The sequence below is a fragment of the Pelobates fuscus genome, chromosome 7, assembly GCF_036172605.1.
Source record: "Pelobates fuscus isolate aPelFus1 chromosome 7, aPelFus1.pri, whole genome shotgun sequence".
Lineage (NCBI taxonomy): Eukaryota > Metazoa > Chordata > Amphibia > Anura > Pelobatidae > Pelobates > Pelobates fuscus.
Window position 1 is genome coordinate 30154548 of NC_086323.1, and position 23280 is coordinate 30177827.

Sequence of the window (23280 nt, forward strand, 5' to 3'; positions counted from 1 at the left end):
AAATATATATATTATAATAAAAAAAAAATATTTATCTAGCTTTTAAACTCCCACATATCTCTCTGCCAGCAAAGCACTCCCCATTTGTTTCACAGATTGTAGTTAATACATTTTGGGCCATTATACAATATTTATGGCTTGTTTGGTTGGGAAACTATTCTTAAGAGGGTCATAAATCATAAAGCATATCACAAACCATTATTGCTACTATTTATCTGTCTGGTACCGGAACCTCTGCATTTACTTTATACTTAGAGTAACCTCCCATTTAAGAACATCTTGTGATGAACATCGTGATGTTCAAACTGTAAGCAGATTATGACAAATGACCATTGGTGATCCCCTTTTAATGCATTACATAGATAAACGATAACAATACAAACAAAATACAATCAACATGAAAACCCAGTAAAGCCATATATGATAAACCATTACGTAGTTCACCACTCTACAGTAGCTTAATCCATGAAAATCATCAATGACACCACTTGCATGTATATATATATATAAACAGTTAATACAATGGTAAACAAAAATCTGCACACCAGTCAAGCCATACCACTTGCTTTTCCCACAGAAATCACAAATTTGCAGTGATGTTACTACCGTAAAGGATTCAATGAACCACTGGCATAAATCTTTTCCTAAGTTGTATTTCAAAGCTGTTGCATAGAGCAAACACAGACTCAAAGGAATCCATGTTTAAAATGGAATGAGGCAAAAATGGGATTCTTTGTTAAACTAATTTGCATATGCCCACCCAGAATCCTTTGTGGTAGTAACATCACTGCAGGTTTGTGATTTTTGTAGGAAAAGCAAGTCTCATGGCTTGACTGGTGTGCAGATTTTTGTTTAACATTGTATTGACTATCCAGAGACTTCAGGTGGAAGGGGTTTTCAATCACAATTTTTCCACACCATAACCTTTTTTTTTTTTTTTTAAGATATATATATATTTTATTTTTACATATTTTATTTAATTTTTTTTTTTTTTCATGAATGAAACTAGTTTCATGTTATGGCCAGGGCCGGACTGGGAATTAAAAGCAGCCCTGGAAAAAAATTATTTACCAGCCCCATAATGCGTCGCGCCAGCATAGTGTGCAGATACAGAGTTAGAAAAGATAACTTAAAATTAAAATTATTACTCCAACGTGAAAAAAAGCACATATAGGCTTAAAAAAAAAGAGTGCAGATTTATTTTAAGCAGACGTGCCTTTGCATATAACCAATGTTTCAGTCCAACTACCATGACATATTAAGGAAAGCTTGGTAATGGGACTGAAATGGTGAATGTATGTAGGGCACAACTGTAAAAAATGACGTTATCTTGTTTATTTTGAGGTCCTGTGGGTGCACTCTTCACTTTAAATATGTTATTGTGCTGGATTATGCACCTAGCAACAAGACTGGGCCAATATCTGCTTATTACATATTGTACAAATCAATGGCATTTCTTAGTGTATTATGCATATATAAATGTACATTAATATATGTGTAAATATAATAGGCATAATTATATATATATATATATATATATACAGAATATAGGAAGAGCACTCCAGAGGTCTTGTTCAAAGGTGTTTATTCGGTGAAAAAATCAATCGACGTTTCGACCTTACGGTCTTTATCAAGATATAAAAACAAGTGAAGGCAGTGACAATATATAGGCAAACCAATAAAAGACATGATCACTAACCTGAAAAAGCTGTGTATCCCCATGCCATGTGTGAATGCCGGTGTGTAGTAATGAGTAAAACCGGAATGATCCTGTCGGTGACTAATGACGTCACAGGAGTGCGACCGGAAGTAATCGTGTAAGTGTATCTAGGTAACCAAGGTTACCAATCCGTGAATACCCAACTAAGCAAATATGTGAGATGGCAATTAAGGAATATGGATAGAGAATTAAACTGCTAATAATAATACTGGATGGTTCTAAATAGATATGTAATGTATGTGCTTTAGCTAATCTTATACCGGAGGAGGATGCAGAGCGTGATTGCAAGCGGGGAAAATGAAGTGTAATAATCAAAAAGGAGACGGTGAATGGAATAGAAAAAAATCAGAAATGTGTATAGCCTGAGAGTTAAGATGTATGTAATGCAACAAAGAAGTAATAAATAAACTGGTGAGTGAGAGCTAGAGTGTATGAAGTGTATGTGGAAAAGCGACGTGGCCAAGAGCAGAACAGTGACACCGAAGTCTAAAAAAACGTGACAAGCAATAAATAAATGACAAACAAGGTGTGAAAGGGTGAGATGATCTAGTAAAGAGCCACAGAGAAAACAAAATGTATACCAAGATATATGTGTAAAGAAAAGGGGAGTGTGGGGAAGCGGACATAAGGCACTTGAGGATCTTGCCAATGATAAAAATATCACCGTCAGACCTGCCGACAAAGGCGGAGCTATCGTAATACAGAACTACGAGGCATACCGCACAGAAATATTGAGACAACTATCGGATACAACCACATACAAGAAAATCGCCTTTGACCCTACCAAATCCATCATACAGAAACTACAAGCACTGGTCAATAGAGGTGTTACGGCCGGCTGGCTCGAGGATAAAACCGCTAATTATCTAATGGATTTACATCCCAAAATTCCTTTACTGTACACTTTACCAAAAGTCCATAAAGATGCGCAAAACCCCCCCGGACGTCCTATCGTCTCTGCCAAACGAGGTGTATTGGAACCGCTGGCTAAATTCATTGACCAACATTGCAAAATACCTACGTTATCGATACCCACGTGCCTTAAAGACACACAAGATCTCCTCTCACAACTCAAATTGATTACCCTCCCGGAGGGCCCTATTACCCTGGCCACTGTAGATGTGAAAAATCTATATACCATTATACCTCACTCTGAAGGGGTGGATGCCATGAGACAGATACTCAGTCGATCTGATCTATATAACGGACCCCCCATCGAATTCCTTTTGGAATGCCTTGAATTTACGTTAAACAACAATTATTTTCGTTTTGAGAAATTCTTCTATATCCAACAAACGGGGACTGCGATGGGATCGGCCATAGCTCCTAACTACGCTAATAGCTATATGTACTCATATGAACAGAAGCACATCTTGTCGAAATATCAATCCAACCTTATTTTATACCGGAGATATGTGGATGATATCCTTATGTTATGGGCAGGTTCGCCTTCATCTTTTGAAAATATGATCCAAGAGCTTAATATGATCAACTCCCCGGTGCGCCTCAGCCACTGCTGCAGCATCGAGAGGATTCAGTTCCTGGACGTGGAAATCTATCGCTCCCAGCAATCCATTGGCTATACTCTATTCAAGAAAAGTTCTGACCGGAATACGTTTCTACACGCCACCAGTTTTCATCCTGGAGCACTAAAAAGATCACTGCCGATCTCACAGTTCCTTAGAGTCCTCAGGAACAATTCTGACCCTAACAACACTAGAATACAGATCTCTGCCATGCAATCAACATTTTTGAAGAGGGGATATTCACATCCAATACTGAAACGTTCCCTGGACAGAGCGATGGAGATCCACAACAAGTCAGATGTACAATCTATGACACCATACAACAAACCAAGGATTGTCACATTACCTCTGCTATACCACACGGCCAGTGACCAAATGGCAAAGTCTATCCGAAAGAGATGGGACTTACTATCTTCTGATCCCACATTACACTCTGCCTTTTCTCATCCACCCCGTATTGCGTTCAAACGGAACCGGACGCTTAGAGATATTCTAGTCAAAAGCGATCGCCCTGAGCAGTATGAGACATTGAAAATCCATAACAAGACAGGATGCTTTAAGTGTGCCAATTGTGTAACATGTGGCCACATGCTCACAGGCTCTTCATTTGCCCATCCTCATTCAGGAAAGCGTTACTCCATCAAACACCATATCACGTGCCTCACCACCCACGTAGTTTATCTGATATCTTGTCCATGTGGACTATACTACGTGGGGAAAACTGATGTCACCGTACGGGATAGAATGCGAGGACACCGGTCAGGCATTATGACTGCGTTTAGGGACAGCAAGACGGATAAACCGGTGGCCAAGCACTTTTTAGAGATGAACCATCGGCTACCCACTCTCAAATTCATGGCCATTGATCATATCCCCCCCCTATCTAGGGGGGGTGATCGTTCTAGGATCCTGCTCCAACGGGAGACGTACTGGATCAAAACACTCGACACTCTACACCCCAAAGGCCTTAATGAATATGTTTCCTTTAACGCTTTTTTGGACATTCGCTGAATATGTCTCATGGACACAACTCTTTTGAATATTTTTGAATTTTTTATTATTCTTTCTGTATATAGATTTAGAATATTTTTTGAAGCGATCTATTATGATATTCCGCTCTCTCATATCAATTTTGATGTCCATCAATGGTCTAGTACTATAATTGGACAAAGTCTGTTGATTTTTGTGTTCTGCTCTATTCGCTCAGTTGCCTTAGGCTTTATAGCCGAGTTTGTTTTGTTAGCACGGTTATATACCATGCACATAAATACTGGATATTATTCCACATACTAGATATAGCTATCTATATTAAGGTCACTACATATCTCTCTCACCAGAGCTCTCCATACACTTAGTCTTCTCACTCTCATAGCGTCTTGGCGTTATGTCCGCTTCCCCACACTCCCCTTTTCTTTACACATATATCTTGGTATACATTTTGTTTTCTCTGTGGCTCTTTACTAGATCATCTCACCCTTTCACACCTTGTTTGTCATTTATTTATTGCTTGTCACGTTTTTTTAGACTTCGGTGTCACTGTTCTGCTCTTGGCCACGTCGCTTTTCCACATACACTTCATACACTCTAGCTCTCACTCACCAGTTTATTTATTACTTCTTTGTTGCATTACATACATCTTAACTCTCAGGCTATACACATTTCTGATTTTTTTCTATTCCATTCACCGTCTCCTTTTTGATTATTACACTTCATTTTCCCCGCTTGCAATCACGCTCTGCATCCTCCTCCGGTATAAGATTAGCTAAAGCACATACATTACATATCTATTTAGAACCATCCAGTATTATTATTAGCAGTTTAATTCTCTATCCATATTCCTTAATTGCCATCTCACATATTTGCTTAGTTGGGTATTCACGGATTGGTAACCTTGGTTACCTAGATACACTTACACGATTACTTCCGGTCGCACTCCTGTGACGTCATTAGTCACCGACAGGATCATTCCGGTTTTACTCATTACTACACACCGGCATTCACACATGGCATGGGGATACACAGCTTTTTCAGGTTAGTGATCATGTCTTTTATTGGTTTGCCTATATATTGTCACTGCCTTCACTTGTTTTTATATCTTGATAAAGACCGTAAGGTCGAAACGTCGATTGATTTTTTCACCGAATAAACACCTTTGAACAAGACCTCTGGAGTGCTCTTCCTATATTCTGTATATATACCTACGCTTTGCAGCACCGAGGCTTTCTTTGCTTGAATCAACTTTAAGGTAGAGTGCCAGACTTTGAACATTTTCTTATATATATATATATATATATATATATATAATATAAATCAGTGGCGGATGCAGAGCCCAATCTCAGGAGGGGCACCTATAGATTATTTAAAGAAATAATCCATGCACAATAACCACTACTGCTCTGTGTAGTGGGTATGGTGCCAGGAGTGCCGGGACCCGCTCCCAGAGTAAGTAGTCAAACCGTTTAAGTACAGTTTGACAACTTACCTGGGGTCTGCTGGGATATGGGGCTGTAGTAGGGTATAGGAGCAGTGGTGCAATGTGTGAGGGGTGCAATGTGTGTGAAAGGTTCAGTGTGTAGGGTGCGTGGGGCAATGTGTGTATGGGTGGCTGTGTGTGCAGGGGAATGTGTGTATGGGGGTCTGTGTGTGTGTATGGGGGGGCAGTGTGTGAATGTGTATGGTGTGTGTGGGCAGTGTTTGTATGGGGCTAGAGTTCACTCTCACCACTTGGACCACCAGGAATCCCTGGTGGTCGCAGTGGTGAGAGTGAACTCTAGCCCGTAGCTCCAGGGCTAGAGTTTCCCTGTGGCACTCTCCCTCCCCCTCTGTCTCTCTCTATTCACTCCTCTTTCTCCCCTTGTGTCTCACTCCCCCCCCTCTGTCTCTTTCTCCCCCCTTTCCCTGTGGCACTGTCTCTCTCTATTAACCCCTCTTTCTCCCCTTGTGTCTCACTCTCCCCCCTCTGTCTCTTTCTCCCTCCTTTCCCTGTGGCACTCTCCCTCCCCCTCTGTCTCTCTCTATTCGCCCCTCTTTCTCCCCTTGTGTCTCACTCTTCCCCCTCTGTCTCTTTATCCCTCCTTTCCCTGTGGCACTCTCCCTCCCCCTCTGTCTCTCTCTATTCGCCCCTCTCTCCCCCCTTGTGTCTCACTCTCCCCCTCTCCCTGTGGCACTCTCCCCCCCTCTGTCTCTCTCTCTATTCACCCCCCGTCTCTCTCTCTATTCACCCCCCGTCTCTCTCTCTATTCACCCCCCGTCTCTCTCTCTATTCACCCCCCTCTGTCTCTCTGTCTCTCTCTCTCTCTATTCACCCCCCCTCTGTCTCTCTCTCTCTATTCACCCCCCCTCTGCCTCTCTCTCTCTATTCACCCCCCTCTGTCTCTCTCTCTATTCACCCCCTCTGTCTCTCTCTCTATTCCCCCCTCTGTCTCTCTCTCTATTCCCCCCCTCTGTCTCTCTCTCTCTCTTCCCCCCTCTGTCTCTCTCTCTTCCCCCCTCTGTCTCTCTCTCTCTCTTCCCCCCCTCTGTCTCTCTCTATTCACCCCCCTCTGTCTCTCTCTCTCTATTCACCACCCTCTGTCTCTCTCTCTATTCACCCCTCCTCTGTCTCTCTCTCTCTATTCACTCTCCCCTCTGTCTCTCTCTCTATTCACCCCCTCTGTCTCTCTCTCTTCACCCCCCCTCTGTCTCTCTCTCTTCACCCCCCCGTCTCTCTCTCTTCACCCCCCTCTGTCTCTCTCTATTCACCCCCCCTCTGTCTCTCTCTCTTCACCCCCCCTGTCTCTCACTCTTCACCCCCCTCTGTCTCTCTCTCTCTCTCTCTTCACCCCCCCTCTGTCTCTCTCTCTATTCACCCCCACTTCCATCCCCCCCACCCACCTGAGAGGAGTCAGGGGGCCGGCCGCATTGCATGCTGCAGCCTCGCCGGTCCGGCAGCACTGTTAATGCTGAGGGCTGAAGGGGGAGGGAGGAGCATGTCTCTCTACCATGCTCCCTCGCGGTTCCCACAATCCCCAGCACGGATGCTGCTGGGGATTGTGGGAACCGCGAGGGAGCATGGTAGAGAAACATGCTCCTCCCTCAGCCCTCAGCATTAGGTGTGCCGCCGGACCGGTGAGGCTGCAGCGTGCAATGCGGCCGCCTGCCGGCCGGCCCCCTCAAAGTGTGTGCCACCGGACCGGCCACCCGGTGGCACACATATTGCCAGAGCAGCCCCCAGGTGCCGCGGCCCACCGGGAAATTTCCCGGTATCCCGGTGGGCCAGTCCGGCCCTGGTTATGGCCTGCCCACCATTTTAGTAATAAGTTCATGCATCCCAATTGTAGGAGGTATGGGAAAGGACGTATGTCAGTCAACAAGTGATGTCCACTCATTGCAGAAGTACTTTTGTATGGGCAAAATTTCCCTGCCATAGTCTGTTAAGTGAACTTACTTATTGATGCATTTCTGTTGCACTGTTTTGCTGCTTTTGTATGGTTTCAGAATTGGGACTGTCTCCCCTGATCCAGTACTGTCGGGACTGTCTCCCCTGGCCCAGTACTGTCGGGACTATCTCCCCTGATCCAGTACTGTTGGGACTATCTCCCCTGGCCCAGTACTGTCGGGACTATCTCCCTTGGTCCAGTAGTGTTGGGACTATCTCCCCTGATCCAGTACGGTCGGGACTATCTCCCCTGATCCAGTACTGTCGGGACTATCTCCCCTGATCCAGTACTGCCGGGACTGTCTCCCCTGATCCAGTACTATCGGGACTGTCTCCCCTGATCCAGTACTTTCGGGACTGTCTCCCCTGATCCAGTACTGTCGGGACTGTCTCCACTGGTTCAGTACTTTCGGGACTGTCTCCCCTGATCCAGTACTGTGGGGACTTTCTCCCCTGATCCAGTACAGTTTGGACTATCTCCCCTGGTCCAGTACTGTTGGGACTGTCTCCCCTGATCCAGTACTGTTGTGACTGTCTCCCTTGATCCAGTACTGTCGGGACTATCTCCCCTGACCCAGTACTGTCGGTACTGTCTCCCCTGGTCCAGTACTGTCGGGACTATCTCCCTTGATCCAGTACTGTCGGGACTATCTCCCTTGATCCAGTACTGTCGGGACTATCTCCCTTGATCCAGTACTGTCGGGACTATCTCCCTTGATCCAGTACTGTCGGGACTATCTCCCCTGATCCAGTACTGTTGGGACTGTCTTCCCTGATCCAGTACTGTTGGGACTGTCTCCCCTGATCCAGTACTGTTGGGACTGTCTCCCCTGATCCAGTACTGTTTGGACTATTTCCCCTGATCCAGTACTGTGAGGACTGTTTCCCCTGATCCAGTACTGTCGGAACTGTCTCCCCTGGTCCAGTACTTTTGGGACTATCTCCCCTGATCCAGTACTGTGGGGTCTGTCTCCCCTGATCCAGTACTGTTGGGACTGTCTCCCCTGATCCAGTACTGTTTGGACTATCTCCCCTGATCCAGTACTGTGGGGACTGTTTCCCCTTATCCAGTACTGTCGGGACTGTTTCCCCTTATCCAGTACTGTCGGTACTATCTCCCCTGATCTAGTACTGTCGGGACTGTCTCCCCTAATACAGTACTGTTTGGACTGTCTCCCCTGATCCAGTACTGTCGGGACTGTCTACCCTGATCCAGTGTTACTGTGGGATCTCAATGAAATTGCAAAGAAAACAAAACCAAACTTTTTAAGCAGTATTTCTTTAAAAACAAACTAAGAGCCCGAGATAATTCTGACCAGCTTATTGGTCGTGCATCGACAAACAAAAAGAAAAAGATTTAAATGGATTAAAAGGAAACATAATGCGATTTGACTTGTGTGATTTTAAGAGAGGATTTGGGCACAAACACAACTGTAACTGGCAAGAGCTGTAGATTTTTACAACAGTAAATATGAGTGGCTGGCTGCAGAGCTGACACTTTAAGCCAAGTACAGTGCAGACCCCTTGGAGTGAAGGAGCGATGTGTATAGGGACTGCTCACAGCATCACACTGCAACGCATGCCAAAGATTTAAATTTCTACAGATGTCTTGGAGTCTGCTAAGGTACACACAGGGGGGAAATGCCTTGAACAAAGTGGTATTGGACTGGTATCAAGAAGCTAACCTATTAACATTGTCGGTGCCAGATCGATGCTGTTTTGACACACAAAAGGGCATTTAGTCATTAAACAGGGAATTGTGAAAAAAATGTAAAATAATAATAATAATAAGAGCAAAAAAGCTGAATTGGATAAACTCATCAATTTTTCCGACTTGGCTATTTCACCGTAAAATTCCATTATCAGTTGTCAACAACTTTCAGTTTCCAAATAAATCCTTTGACAGTACTTTGGTGATATTTTATATGGTATGTTATATGAAGGCCACATACAGTATACGAAATAAGTTATAGTGTAATTAGCTACATTGTATACTCCACTAACACATATAAACTACAATGGTACAATAATGACATATATACAATGTACTATTTTTATGTTGGCAAAAAAAAGTGTATTCACAGATTAATATGTTTTCCTTGAGAAGTAAAAAAAAAAAAAGGTTAAAGACGTTGAAAAGTAATTAAAATAAAATTGTGCAGCTGTAGCCATTGCTGGTCTATTGAAGCCTTTGTCATGAAGTTCTGTCTTGAGTTTATAGAACTCACTATTTAATACCATGCTGTTGCAGGGTTTGTCACTAAACTGTGAATTGTCGAGATTTTTCAGGATTTGGGAAAATATTAGATCAAAGGAGCCGAATCAGAAAAATTCTCCAAGTCAGTTATTTGGGCCCTAACATTTCCCTTTTGAATTGCTGACAATTCGTGGTTTTGTGAATCTTGTTGCTGTGCCTATTGAAGAGACTGTAACAAATTATTTATAACAACAAACTCAAACATAAAAGTACATCAATAATTCAAGCGCGTAGCAGTCACAAAACGATTTTTATTTATGCATCTGTTATGATAACATCAAGTTTGAAAAGAAAACATTTAAAAAAAAATTTCATTATTCCTGAAATGTAAACATAATCCTAAAACAAAAAAAATAATGGGAATGATGCATTAAGAATTAAAACTGTAGTTGCCGATACTGATACTGTACTACCTTCTAATTGTTAATGTCGTTTTGGGTTTTCATTTCTTTATAATCATATGGCTGCTCCAGATGTTGCGAGACCTGCCTGTCTCCCATTTTGCTATCCTATCGCACTGTTATACATTTTCGGTGACACAAATAAAAGCCGTTTGAAACACAAGAATTAAAACTGTAGTATTTGTGGGTCTGTAGACAATCACAACACAACAAGTATTTATAATTGTTTATTGAAGTCAAACCGGCACTATTCATTTCCTTTAGAGAAAATTGATTTTGAGATGAAGTGCAGATATTTTCTAATAATGTGAGCATAACGTTTGGTATTGCTATTGATTAAGATCTTTCTCCGTAACGATGACTTTGCCCCTAGCCCTTGCCATAGAAGGTTAATAACAGTTTCCCGAGGTGCTTTTTGTTAGATGAAATCATGAAATCACTTTGATGTCAGTCTCTTAGCTGGACTATGACCCAATACATTTGACTTGGCAGAGAAATGGAATGACGTTAAGAAAAAAAAGCACTGTATTAAAGAATTACTTTTTTTCTTGTTATTTTGATGTGGGAAAATCTTCCGTACTGAGACTGTGTATCAATCTTCACAGTTTCTCTAGGCTGGTTTAAGACCGGGGTAAGCTGTTTCTGAGATTCACATCCTGCTAGTCTCAGCATACCAGAACTTTACAGATTGGCAGACCTTGAAAACCTTAAGACCATTAACCCTTCAGTAGGCCCTACCAAAATATCTCTGCATCGCACTGGGGGGGGGGGGGGGGGGTGGGGTAAAAAAATAAATAAAAAGGTTTTAATGCCGGTTTAAAAGGAAAGGTTAATTGTGAATTTTAAATTCAGTAATGCTCTAATGTATGTATCTTCTGCTTAATTTCTAACACATGAGATACATTTATATTTTTTAACACACAATGCGTGATCTCCCCTTTGAGATGAAAGCACTGAGCAAGCTTGGCTCACTTGGAGAACAATTCATTTTTAATTCCTCCGTCAGATTCCAAATCCGATGCCAGCCCACCGCAATGTGTATAAACCACTGTTTTATATTATAGTTAAATCCAATTGGAGTCCGAAGCATTAGGCCCACTGGAGAGCTCGCTAGACTTTCTGCCTACAACTATATCTAATCTGTCGACTATTTGTGGAATTTATTCATTGAAACAGGAACAGTGGAAAAAATTCAGGAAAATGGAAAATCTTAGGCCAAGACAGCTGTATTGAAATATTCTCCATTTTTGGCAATTTTGGAGAACTCAAGACTATGGAAACTCCTATAAAATAGGAAGAGAAGAGTTTTGGGGGAAGTCTAAAATACGTATCAATGTTATTAAATATACACATAGAACTAAAGAAGAGGGAACACATTGTGATAAATACCACCCTCGTGTAAAACGTATCACTGTTCGTTTTCTCTTTGGTTTGTGAGTTTCTTTCATATTTAGATTTAGTAAAATTGATATATATTTTAGACTTCCCCAAATTATTCTCATGTAAGAGTTTCCGTAACAGTTTATAAATGAAGGTGTAGGTCCTAGGGAAGGTCTATGATGACTATTGCTGGGGATCGAATTCCGACCCTGGTACTGTTATTTTGGTATTAAATTTGCAATTCTTTTCCAAGTTCTCAACAATGTGCAGTTTCATTAAAAATTTTTTAAAAAAAATAGCATAAAGTCTGTATTTCAAAGTGAAATTCAGATATTTCGGTAAAAGTTTTAGTTCCCATCAGTTCACACCTTAGTGAATAAAAATGGAAAGCTCTTGGGCCAAGCCTCATGTTTAGTGAAGGGAAAGAATGCAAAATAATCATAATAATTTACATGCTTTACTGTGCTTTGATGCTTTGGAAACTAGCACAATACTGAGATACCTGAGTAAAGTAACATATCCTAATAACTTGTTCCTTGTGTGTTGTACACAGATATCTACCTGACACTTGACGAACCCATGAATAATATAACAACCTCACTTGGGCAAACAGCGGAGATGCATTGCAAAGTTTCAGGAAACCCTTCCCCCACCATCCGATGGCTAAAGAATGACGCTCCAGTAGTCCAAGAGCCCAGGAGAATATCCTTCCGGGCAACCAGCTACGGCTCGCGGTTAAGGATACGGAACCTTGATACAACAGACACTGGCTATTTCCAGTGTGTTGCAACCAATGGCAGAAACACTGTTTCTACAACTGGGGTGCTCTTTGTTAAGTTTGGTAAGTATACTATGTATTTATAATTTATTTATAAAATATTTTTTCAGGAAAGATACATTGAGATTTCTCTCGTTTTCAAGTATGCCCTGTGTCTACAAAACATTGCATTGATACAATAAGGTACAATAAAATACAAAAACAATATTAATACACAATAAATACAAAATTTAACATAGAACAGGTAAGAAATATATAATCAACCATAACACGTGCATTCTGTTTTGAGGTATGTAGAGAGGGATCTCTTAAAGGACTTTAGGCTTGGGGAAGATTTGAAAGTGTGCGGGAGGTCGTTCCATAATTGCGGTGCTCTGTAGGAGAAGGAGGATTGGGACGCTTTCTTTTTGTATTGAGGTAGACTAAGTAAAGTGCTGGTACTGGATCGGAGGTTATCGGAGGTAGGAACAGCTGGGGAGAGCATTCTGCTCAGGTAGGGTGGGAGCTTCCCAGAAAAGCTTTTAAACACGAGGCTGGAAAGATGAAGGGTGCGTCTGGATTCCAGCGACAGCCAGTTTCGTTCTTTTAGCGTGTCACAATTGTGGGTCCTGTAATTACATTGTACTATAACTGCAATAAAAAAATAATTAACTGATATATACTGGTATTGATTAATCAGCAATGTATGGTTAAATAATGATCCCTCACATATAAGATATAAAAGATAATAAGATATTTATTTTTGTACGATGGGGAAGACATTTCAGTACACATTCTGGCTTTAGCACTTTCTCAGTATAAAACACAGCAGGAAGTAAAGGGTGCGTTGAAGAATGTTGTCCCCCACCATGATTAAATATCACACACATCATTGTACAGATTATATCGTCTGACGCACTCTTTTATTTATGAATATTAAACAAAGCCTTTTCATGTCAAAGAAATTTGTATTTTAGTAACAGAAAAGAAAACATGTCAATGATATTAAACATTTGTTTCTACTTCTTAATACCGAGGCCTGTTGATGTAACAAGCTGTAATAGAATTTCCCAGCTGTTTAATAGCCGATTCTTTAAAATGCATCTGTCGCCTACGAATAAACCTTTTCAAAAACGGTTCAGTCAGTATTACAAATGTTTTACTAACACGTATGTGCTTACTTTATCTGTCTCTCGTGCTTAGAATATGATACGTCCCAGCATGTACCAGTTATTGCTTTAAAACTATGGGGCTCCATTCACCAAATTAACCATTATGAGCTGATATCCACTTTGCAAATTTGAGACCTAAATACCACTAGCATACTTTAGTCCAAATTGGACATTTTAGGCAAAAAAGGTGCAGAATTAAAAAAAAAAAACAGCAACATTTATAGTGTGGCTATTTTATCTGCGTTGGAATATGGTTTTGAGTGTCTTTTTATTTCTAAACAATTTAAAAACTGCTAAGATCACTATGCATTATATGCATTAAAGGTATGCTCCAAGCACCATACCCACTACTGCACACCATAACCACTACACCACAGTGTAGTGACCATGGTGCAAGGAGCACCCCTGCTGTGGCTCAACATTAACCTGTCGAACCATTTAAGGACAGAGATACTTACCTCTCTGTTGGGTTCACACGCCGCTTACGGTCTTGGTTGGTTGGTATGTACACTTCATCATTATCATACCAACTCATACCATGCTGGGACATTATTAAATGGCTGAAGGATGACTTGTAACTTTACCAGACTGCAAGCAGCACAGGCACCCAATAGATACAGGTAAATGTCAAACTATCCTTAAGCAGTTTATCAGTTTACCGTCAGGCAGGACAAGGAGATTCCTAGCATGCTGCCGTGGTTAGGCTGCTAATACTACAGTGAAAATTGTAGGGAATTCAAAGTGAATTTCAAGTGAATTTCACATTTAAGGTTAAAATAGCTGAACCAGAAAAATTCTCCCAGACAACTATGCTTTAAGGTCCGCTACTTTAGTCTTTAATTTAAAACTTTTTGAATTTAATCTGAATTTGCTGCAATTGTAAACCTATTAAGCCTCTTTAAAAAAAAAAAAAAATTGTTTAATGATTACTTATGTACTTATATAAACACACACTTGTTCTCTTTTTGCATCTAGGGCCTCCTCCTACTGCAAGTCCAGGGACAGTGTAAGTAAAATAAGAACGTTTATCTATTTTTCCATAAATCTGCTAGTCTTCATTTTCTTTCATAATTTAATAGCCATTTTGCATTCATACTGTAGTGTTTACTAACCTCGTATCTCATTATTGTATATCTTGGGACACATATTAGTCTGTATGGGGAGATTCAGTACTGCTTTATTGTCATAAAGTGGTTTTCAGAGCATCTTATCCACTTTCTTGACTCCTGTCCTTCTATACTGCTGTGTTCACAAGCTAAAGACCTTTTCATTGCTTTGCAAAGCATAACAAAGTATCTTATAGAGATTATCCACTGCCCAAATACAAAATGAATAAAAATCACTGTTTAGTAGATATACCCCAAGTGAAAATGTACATGCATTTAATTATGCATTTTTTCATTGGAGTTATATCTAAAAATTGCTTGCAAAACCTGCATTTCTCTTGTCTGCTGCCTTTATAAGCCCTCCCCTTCTAACCCCGCCCAGACTTTATGTTGCTGTCCAATCACAGACTTCCCAATGCAGCTCAATAAGATGTCTTTGCAAGGCAGGTGATCTGAGCAATTGCTGCCTCTTGAGTTCAGTGCAAATAAGCTAACCGAACCAGGAAGTAAAAGGACCGGTTGTCTGCTTCAAGAGCCAGGGGGTGGTAACCAGTATAATTTATAAAAGTGCCAATTTCTATTGTAATCTGCACTTTTTGCAAAATGAGAAGAAAAAAAAAGAGTACACACACTTCACACATAAAGCAGATCAGTAAGCTAAAGTGCTCTAGGGGTCTGGAGTGTCCCTTTAAAGAAGAAATTCAATTCTCTTCTGGGGCTTCTCTCGGAGTCACAGAACACGACTTTCCTTTCTATCTTAAAATACATTTCACTTCCACACTGTACAAAGGCCTACATGGCTCTCATAGTACAGTGCTGCAAATTATCAGCTAGACAGGGATAATGAGAATAGACTTGCATATTATTATATTGTCATTTATTCAGCCTGCATTAGATGCTTATATTTAGCCCCTGCAACTATATCCACTGCATGTGTGCATTATAGTAAAGATTGTACAGTTAAAATCCATTATATTCCCCCTCCCACATTGTATAGGCATAAGGCTATCCTAGCTATAAGATAAGGCCAGGGACTAATAAGAGTATTTAGAAAATTGGGCAGACTAGATGGGCCGAATGGTTCTTATCTGCCATCACATTCTATGTTTCTATGTACTGCAAGAGTTTAATAAAATGATTTTAAAAAAAATGCAACTTTGTAAATGTAAAGATTTATATTGTAGCCATACCTGAACTGCATTCTGTACAAAACATACCGTTTCACTAAAAGTATGCGCTGGTCATACCTCCTGTGTTTCAAAACAATCTTAATCTTGTTTTTTTTTAATTTAAAAAATACCTTGTAGTCTTGAGAGTTGTCTTTCTACTATAGAAATGTTATAATGTCTGACTCACTCAGACTTGAATCTTCTTCAACTCCCATGATACTTAGCCGGTCAAGTGGTTTAAACTCTGTTTTCGTTCGAGTTTCTGGAGGAAGCTCCCTTCTAAAACTTTAGAGAAGTAACTGCATGGCTCATTGAGGGTGGTTGTTACACAACACATAGGGGGGAGGGGACAGAGTCTGACTGTGTGTGTTGGGAGTTGTGTTTTGCTGGTGAGATGTAGTTTTCCTGTCTCCCAGAACAAACCACAGACTTTGTTATTGGCAATGATACTCTAAACCATTGTTGGCGTCTTCCTCTGACTATATTATTTTATAATACAAAGATGGTTCTTGAAGTGGTTAATAAAAGATGCCATCCAACTGTGTGCTGGAAAGCGGTTTCCTTTAATTTTCCGCCAGATATTCTGGGACCTCAAGTATATAAATATCTTACAAAAATAGATGCATGTTTTAAATTTTAGGCTTCTCAGTGATGTCCATTGTGCTAAAAAGTGACACACGCTTTTCAAAACATAAAGGCTGCTGCTCTCAATGTCTACATTTGCAAGATTCATAAACCGAGAGCTTAATACCTACCAACTGAGCCATAGCTCTAGGCACAGTCCTAAAATATCAAGCCTGCCGCCTTAGGTGGTGCTCCTTTGTTGTCAATTACGTTTTAAGCACCATAACCACTACAGTGCACTGTAGTGGATCTGGTGGCAGGAGTGTCCACCCTCCTAATGTAAGTAGTCAAACCATTTGCTAATTGAATGAGAGTGAATACTGACTTAGCTCATTGGCTGAGAGTAAACAGCTGAGTTTGTCCTGCATGGCCAGACTTAGCACTAGTGGTTCTCAAGTTATATTATTTGACTGCTTACATAGGGTGGGGGTTGGGAGGTACCTGGGTACTCCTGGCACCATAACTACTGCAGCCTGTTGTAGTGAGTATTGTGCTTAAAGTGTTCCTTTAACTCTCTACTGTATCTTAAGAAATGTAGCTAACAGCCTACCGCTTCCTTAGTGCTTAACATATGAAGGAACTGGTAGAGCACCATGGGACTTTAAAGGGAATCTCCAGTGCCAGGAAAACAATCCGTTTTCCTGGCACTGCAGGATTCCTCTCCCTCCCACCCCCCAATCCCCAGTTGCTGAAGGGGTAAAAACCCCTTCAGTGACTTACCTGAGGCAGCGACATGTCCCACGCCGCTGCCTGCTCCTCCCCCGCCGCTCCACCTTCTGCCTACGTCGGCCGGTGGGCGAGACTGATCCCGCCCACCGGCCGAGGAGACCTAATGCGCATGCGCATTAGCGCACCCCATAGGAAAGCATTGAAAGCGATTTTCAATGCTTTCCTATGGGGAATTGAGCGACGCTGGAGGTCCTCACACAGCGTGAGGACGTCCAGCGACGCTCTAGCACAGAAAACCTGTGCTATAGAGCAGGAAGTTCCCGCTAGTGGCTGTCTAATAGACAGACACTAGGGGGGGACTTAACCCTGCAAGGTAATTATTGCAGTTTAAAAAAAACTGCAATAATTCCACTTGCAGGGTTAAGGGTAGTGGGAGTTGGCACCCAGACCACTCCAATGGGCAGAAGTGGTCTGGGTGCCTACAGTGTCCCTTTAAGTTTAAGATCACCTCGGGTTTATCGATCAGCTATCCCGCTGACACATCATATTGCATGATTCATATTAAAAAGGATTTTTATCCAAAACATCATCATATAAACAAACAGTAGGCTAGATGATTTCAAGTTCCGATTTTTGGAACGAAAGTCTCCAATGCGTGCGTCACTCAAAGATATACAAATATGTAAAGCCAAATATGTTCAAATATGATAAGCCAAAAAAGCCTCCCTCTGTACTCCTGCCATAGACTTCTCAGTGTCTCTAACTGTATGCAAAAGTAATTTTTTATATCATATAAATTAAACTTGATGAGCACATGATGTCTTTGTTAACCTTAACATTGCAACTGTTATAAGGTATAAAAAATCACAAATGTAATTCCTAAGCACACACAGAGGCTTCTACTAAACCGTGAATTGTCAGTAAGTGAATGTTTAATATTAGGCTAAGATAGTCAAACTCAGAGTACAACTTTGGCAAGATTGTCCTAAAATTATAAATTATTTTTAAATTCCCAGTAAAACATACTTCTGTGAAATAACCCTGACTATCTGCCTGTCTGTCCGTCCAATCTATAAATCTACCTGTTTATGGCTGAGGGCTGGAAACATGTGGCCTGGGGAGCAAGTACAAGTACGCTCTTAAAGTGACCTGCACAGTATGAGGGAAAGTTTTGAGAGATCTGTGCATTCCTGAGAGACATGGAGGGTTATTTACAAGAGAAAATTCAAAGGGAATTTAAACTTTAAGGCCAAAGTAGATGAATGAGAAATATTCTCTTAAACAGCCATACTTCATGTTTCTGTGCTTTAGCCTCAAAATTGTTATTCTGTATATTCTGTATATTTCTTAAAATGTTTCAAAATGTATGTAAGGTTAGGTTCAAAATACCAAAAATAGCAGAGGGCAGATAACAGGAAAGATCACAGATTTGTATTTCTAACATTATAGTGTTCCTTTAAGGAATTAAAAAAAAAAGAAAGTTCCTGTTAAGGTTTTTGGGGTTAAATTTAAGGTTAGGGTTAAGGTTAGTTAGTGTATGTGAAGTTTCAAACGCTATTTGCATAGTACATATCCTCCTATGTCTTCTGTTATACATTCAGCCACCTATAATGGATAGCAGAGCTGCAGTAGACCTTACACCGTGTGCGTCACTCAGTGCTGCCCCTGCTCCTCCTGCAAGGCACTTCCTGTGTGTGAGGCTGTTAGTGGACAGATGGGAAGTGATCCTTTCCACTTCCTGTCCAGCCTCACACACAGACAGTGGAGGATCTGGGACGGCACTGAGTTTTACACCCTCTAAAACTGTTCCTGCAGCTCTGCTATCAAACATATGAGGCTGACTGACTGCAGAGGACACTCCTGGTACTTAACTCCCCAAAGGCCCACTGATACTCCAAATAAGCACCTGCCTACAGGTGAATGTCCTCTGGGGGCATTGAAAAGAGGCACCTGCAGAGGACCTATGTCTGTAGGCAGGTGGGCCTACTCTGCTTAATATAGACCTCCCGATGCTGGTGTACAGAGAATCCTGACACTGGTGAGAGGAGGTTAAAGGGGACGGCCAGTGATGTAATCACATTACTGGCTCTTCCCAGAAAGGGTAATTACTGGTAAGTCAGTCTGGTGTGAATCGCCTGCTACCAGCCCAAACACAAACCCATACGGTGCTGGGCTAGCAGAGGTCCTGCACAAATCCTGCGTGCTTCCTCACACGTGCAGTACTGAGACAATATTTACAACACACTTCCTTCTATTGTGATCCACAGAACATGTTGTGAGGCTGCAGCCCATGGCCTGGTAGTGTGGCCTGAGGGGCAATTAATCACATGCCCCCTTTCACGGCCCTTCCAAGCCTACAGAGCAGCTCTAGGGCTGGACGTTGTACGTGTTCATCTAAACTTTGCTAAACCTTTGCTTTTTAAAAATAGGCTAAATTCTGCTCATTATATAAACTCTCCCTGGTAGTTATGAGACTTTGATTTCAGATTGTTATTGTGTTGTTTATTGTACATTGTCTCTAAGTGATTGATCAAACTTCCAATTATAACACAAAGTTATTAAATCTCATTCTGTGCTGTAGATAATGGGGAAAGTGTGACAATGTAACAAACTGTGACTGTTTATTTTATTTATTTATAATACATTTTACCAGGAAAGATTGTGAAAAAAATATTGCAAAATCCTACACTTTGCTAGACCCTCGTAATAGTACACACTACACTTTGAAGACACTGGGATATAACTTATCTTGTCAGAGCACTGCACACTCTGTCGAGTACTGTATATTTTGCTATCAGTCAGAGCACTGCATGGTGTTCCATAGCACTGCACACATAATACGGCATAGTGCTTCTTGTTACTGCACACAGTCAGAGCACTGCATTGTGTTCCATAGCACTGCACACAGTCAGAGCACTGCATGGTGTTCCATGGCACTGCACGTAGTCAGAGCACTGCATGGTGTTCCATAGCACTGCACACATAATACGGCATAGTGCTTCTTGTTACTGCACACAGTCAGAACACTGCATTGTGTTCCATGGCACTGCACATAGTCAGAGCACCGCATTGTGTTCCATGGCACTGCACACAGTCAGAGCACCGCATTGTGTTCCATGGCACTGCACACAGTCAGAGCACCGCATTGTGTTCCATGGCACTGCACACAGTCAGAGCACCGCATTGTGTTCCATGGCACTGCACACAGTCAGAGCACTGCATTGTGTTCCATGGCACTGCACATAGTCAGAGCACTGCATGGTGTTTCATAGCACTGCAAACAGTCAGAGCACTGCATTGTGTTCCATGGCACTGCACACAGTCAGAGCACTGCATTGTGTTCCATGGCACTGCACACAGTCAGAGCACTGCATTGTGTTCCATGGCACTGCACACAGTCAGAGCACTACATTGTGTTCCATGGCACTGCACACAGTCAGAGCACTGCATTGTGTTCCATGGCACTGCACACAGTCAGAGCACTGCATTGTGTTCCATGGCACTGCACACAGTCAGAGCACCGCATTGTGTTCCATGGCACTGCACACAGTCAGAGCACTGCATGGTGTTCCATAACACTACGCGCAGTCAGAGCACTGCATGGTGTTCCATAGCACTGCACACATAATATGGAATAGAGCTTCTTGTTACTGCACACAGTCAGAGCACTGCATATTGTTCAATTGCAGTGCACATTAGTGAGATTACTGTATATCAGTGATGGCGAACCTATGGCACGCGTGCCACAGGTGGCACGCCGGGCCCTCTCTGTGGGCACGCGGCCACAGGTCCGCCATCACTGCAGAGTAGGCACCTGCCTGCCCGAAACGGCAGGCGCCTACTCTGCTTCCGGTTCGGGAGGCAGGGGGAGGGATCTGTGATGCTGATCCCTGTCCTCCCGCGCGATGCTGTGTGGAGCGTTGCCGAGCGTTACCATGGCAACGCTCCACACAGCATCGCGCGGGAGGACAGGGGATCAGCATCACAGATCCCTCCCCTGCCTCCCGAACCGGAAGCACTGCCTGCCACCACCGGACCACCAGGGATGACGGTACCACCACCGGACCACCAGGGATGGCTGTGTCCCCCCCCCCCACTTCATTAAAGGTAAGAAGTAGGGAGGGGGGGATACTGACACACTGCACCCCTACCCCCCCAGAAGTACCCTTCCACCCCTAGCCCCCACAGCACCCCCCCAGAAGTACCCTTACCCCCCACAGCACCACCCCTAGCCCCCACAGCACCCCCCAGAAGTACCCTTACCCCCCACAGCACCACCCCACCCCCCAGAAGTACCCTTACCCCCCCAGCACCACCCCTACCCCCCAGCAATACCCCTACCCCCCAGCAGTACCCCTACCCCCCCTCAGCAGTACCCCTACCCCCCCCTCAGCAGTACCCCTACCCCCCCTCAGCAGTACCCCTACCCCCCCCTCAGCAGTACCCCTACCCCCCCTCAGCAGTACCCCTACCCCCCCCTCAGCAGTACCCCTACCCCCCCCCTCAGCAGTACCCCTACCCCCATCAGCAGTACCCCTACCCCCATCAGCACCCTACCCCCCCAGAAGTACCCATACCCCCACAGCACCACCCCTATCTCCCCAGCACCACCTCTACCCCCCACAGCAGCACCCTACCCCCCAGAAGTACCCTTACCCCCCACAGCACCACCCCTATCTCCCCAGCACCACCCCTACCCCCCACAGCACCACCCACCCCCCCCAGAAGTACCCTTACCCCCCACAGCACCACCCCTACCCCCCACAGCACCCCCCCCAGCAGCACCCTACCCCCCAGAAGTACCCTTACCCCCCACAGCACCACCCCTACCCCCCAGCAGCACCCTACCCCCCAGAGCACCACCCCTATCTCCCCAGCACCACCCCTACCCCCCACAGCACCACCCCACCCCCCCAGCAGCACCCTACCCCCCAGAAGTACCCTTACCCCCCACAGCACCACCCCTACCCCCCACAGCACCCCCCACAAGCACCCTACCCCCAGAAGTACCCTTACCCCCCACAGCACCACTCCTATCTCCCCAGCACCACCCCTATCTCCCCAGCACCACCCCTACCCCCCACAGCACCACCCCACCCCCCAGCAGTACCCCTACCACCCCAGCAGTACCCTTACACCCCCCACACTGTACCCCTACCCACACACAGTACCCCTATACCCCCCAGCAGTACCCCTACCCCTCAGCAGTACCCCCACCCCTCAGCAGTACCCCTACCCCCCACGCAGTACCCCTACCCCCCACGCAGTACCCCTACCCCCCACGCAGTACCCCTACCCCCCACGCAGTACCCCTACTTCCCAGCAGTACCACTACCCCCCACAGTACCCCTACCCCCCACAGCACCCCTACCCCCCCACGCAGTACCCCTACCCCTCAGCAGTACCCCTACCCCCCACGCAGTACCCCTACCCCCCACGCAGTACCCCTACCCCCCACGCAGTACCCCTACCCCCCACGCAGAACCCCTACTTCCCAGCAGTACCACTACCCCCCACAGTACCCCTACCCCCCACAGCACCCCTACCCCCCACTGTACCCCTACCCCCCACACACAGTATCCCTACCCCCCACACACAGTATCCCTACCCCCCACAGCAGTACCCATACCCCGCCAGCAGTATCCCTACCCCCCAGCAGTACCCCTACCCCCACACAGCACAGCACCCCTCTCACACACATACAGCACCCCTACCCCACGCACAGCACCCGTCTCACACACACATACAGCACCCCTCTCACACACACAGCACCCCCCTCACACACACACGCACAGCACCCCCCCAAACACACACACAGCACCCCCCCAAACACACACACAGCAACCCCCCAAACACACACACAGCAACCCCCCAAACACACACACAGCACCCTACCCCCCCAGAAGTACCCTTACCCCCCACAGCACCACCCCTACCCCCCACAGCACCCCCCCAGCAGCACCCTACCCCCCAGAAGTACCCTTACCCCCCACAGCACCACCCCTATCTCCCCAGCACCACCCCTACCCCCCACAGCACTACCCCACCCCCCAGCAGTACCCCTACCACCCCAGCAGTACCC

The 23280-nt window shown here is 44.1% G+C and overlaps 1 protein-coding gene across 2 annotated transcripts in view; it reads left to right on the forward strand.

Moving 5' to 3' along the window:
* The window catches only part of ROR1 (receptor tyrosine kinase like orphan receptor 1), a 251967-nt gene that overhangs the window by 170162 nt on the left and 58525 nt on the right, over positions 1-23280 (forward strand). For both annotated transcript variants that reach the window (XM_063427871.1, XM_063427872.1), the window contains 2 exons: positions 12255-12542; positions 14606-14636. In XM_063427871.1, coding sequence (XP_063283941.1) covers positions 12255-12542; positions 14606-14636 — 319 coding nt within the window. The remainder of the gene's footprint in view (positions 1-12254; positions 12543-14605; positions 14637-23280) is intronic.